The sequence below is a fragment of the Perkinsus marinus genome (assembly GCF_000006405.1).
Source record: "Perkinsus marinus ATCC 50983 genomic scaffold scf_1104296955272, whole genome shotgun sequence".
Lineage (NCBI taxonomy): Eukaryota > Perkinsozoa > Perkinsida > Perkinsidae > Perkinsus > Perkinsus marinus.
Window position 1 is genome coordinate 1 of NW_003207828.1, and position 2,316 is coordinate 2,316.

General features: G+C 47.5%; 2 protein-coding genes across 2 annotated transcripts; both read left to right on the forward strand.

Moving 5' to 3' along the window:
- Positions 1-80: 80 nt before the first annotated feature.
- Pmar_PMAR020310 (hypothetical protein) lies at positions 81-1,319 on the forward strand (the record flags this gene model as incomplete). Its single annotated transcript, XM_002775910.1, has 3 exons — positions 81-192; positions 918-1,053; positions 1,179-1,319. Coding segments are annotated over 3 exons (389 nt in total), but the record flags the coding sequence as incomplete, so codon positions are not given.
- Positions 1,320-1,562: 243 nt separating this feature from the next.
- Pmar_PMAR020311 (hypothetical protein) lies at positions 1,563-2,163 on the forward strand (the record flags this gene model as incomplete). Its single annotated transcript, XM_002775911.1, has 3 exons — positions 1,563-1,679; positions 1,893-1,997; positions 2,057-2,163. Coding segments are annotated over 3 exons (329 nt in total), but the record flags the coding sequence as incomplete, so codon positions are not given.
- Positions 2,164-2,316: the final 153 nt, after the last annotated feature.

Here is a 2,316-nt window from a genome sequence, read left to right on the forward strand (position 1 = left end):
ATGGCTGAGGTTATCGGATGACCGAATGTTTTACTTGCGTAGGAGGAGTCTTAGTTAAAATCTTAGCTGTGCGCGGTGAGTAATTTTGCTTCGATTGCATCAGGCATTGGTATTCAGTGAAATTATACCGTCTGCTGTGTTTACAGGACCAGATCAATTATCTATTGGAGCGGCTTTGGCCCCTTTAGTGAAGTAATATGGGAGAAACGTCAGCACTGGGATTCGAACCTGGGCTCGCTCCTTGATCTTCGTTGTGGAATGCTAAGGTCCTTCGTCTTCTGTGTCGTCTATGGGATGGGTGCATTGTGGATTTATATCTACGAGGTTTTTCGGGAAGAAGAGTCCAAAGTCCTGTAATTTCGTGGCGCGTGAGAATATTTGAATTGTATGTGGTGTACGAGGCATCACTTTGGAGCTCTCGACGACCCCTCTCCCATGGTAGTTGTAGCACTCATAATCGACGATTTATGATGCTAGGAAAATAACCGTCTATTGGGGGGAGAATGTGGATGGATTACATTTCTGCAGTATTTGCAGAAATAGCAGTGGCGTCCCCACCAGCTTTACCGTTCCCCAGCCAAATGATAATGGCCAAGTGGGGCCATGCATTGCCGGCGGGAACACTGCGTGAATGGTTGCTGCCAGCACGTCTCTCTTTATACCGATCTCTCCCTATAGTCATAACTCCTCGAGTCTGGAGTCCATGCTTGGCGAGGTTTAACTATCTAGAAAGAACAGTACAATGGAGTATGGGAGTGATTCCCTTATACGGTTCAATTCCCTCACACCCCAAAAAATTCACGGGAGGCGGGATCTCTCTCTCCTGTAATACTAAGATCTTTTACTGTGATGCCTGTATAACCGCGAAAGGCCACTAGGCTGTGTAGAAATGTCTCTACCGCCGGGGTTTGATCCAGGTTTTTTATGGTGGTCCTCTACCCTGTTGCTGGACCAGTCGCTTGGTGCCTCGATAAGATGCTAGGGGAGGAGCATAGAGGGCGGTATAATAAGGCGGAGTTCAATGCTTCGCTCAATTTACATCAGTGTTATGAGGTAATGTTGAGGTGCCGGGTTCGAACCCTGGTGAGGGTGATTTGACGATATTTGGTGGCTATCAAAGATTTCTCTGGTCGTTTTCGAATATATATTTTCTCCATAAAAGCAATTCTCCAGTGCAGCTTGAAGGTGGTACTTGCCTCAGACCGATGAGATTGATATCGAGACAGGAGGAAGCGACCAATCGTCTCCGTCGGATGCTCACACGACAACTGGAGGAGGCGGTCCAACAGGGAGAGGTGAAGTCCATCATCGTGTACTAGGGGAGGGCGTGGGTTCGAATCGAGGTGAATAGACGTGTACTTGTGATACCTTTGTTGTTGATGATGATGACAACAAGCATGCTGCTGTGTATACTTGAGAGGGTGAGGGTATTTATGGAACTGCTTGTGAATGTGGTCCAGCCCAGGGTGCGGGCACGAGGTTCATCGGGGCTTTAAACTAGAATGAAAGTTCCCTACTAGACCTGTTTACCACGTAGAGTTGGTTATTCCCCTCTTGCCGTTATGCAGGTACAATTGCATTCCCGTGGAGGCATCACAAAGGAAGAGCTCCGAATGATGCAAGGCGCACTAGAACTACAACGCTTGAGGGTGAAGGATGTGATGACGCCCTTGGATCAGGTAGTGAGGGGGGTCGCCAAATACTGGGAGATTAATATGAGCTCACCCGGATTTCACGAGCGACTTCTACGAGCTGTGTCATTGTTGTGTGCTACTAGTAAGGGGAGTTTAGCATGTTTATTCCACGCGAAGGCTTGCCTGCAGATGGCTATGGCTACCTGTATATTCCACTTTGAAATCGATTTACAGTGGGGCACGGTTTCTGAAAATTAGGTGGCCATGTACTCAGCTGATCAACCTCTAGATGCCAAGACACTACAGGATATAGTGGAGAAGGGACACTCTCGATTGCCGATCTATCAGGACCATAAACACAATGTAAAAACACGCGCTGTGGGAATGGAACCTTGGACCTTCTGAATGAGGTCGTTGGACAGGTGCATGGCATGCTGCTTGTTAAACGGTTGATTACCTTAAATCCTGGAGATGAAGTTCGGATAGGAAACACAGATTTATTAGAGCCTATGGTGGGTTGTCAAGCTTGGTGAGGGCGGAGCGAAGCGATTCATTTTTGGCAGATTTGTGATATGGAGACCACTCTGCTAGATATGCTTTATGAATTTTCAACTGGCAGGAGTCACCTAGCAGTAGCGACTAATGATCCGAATAGAGTGAGTTGTGCATGCGTGCAGGAGGA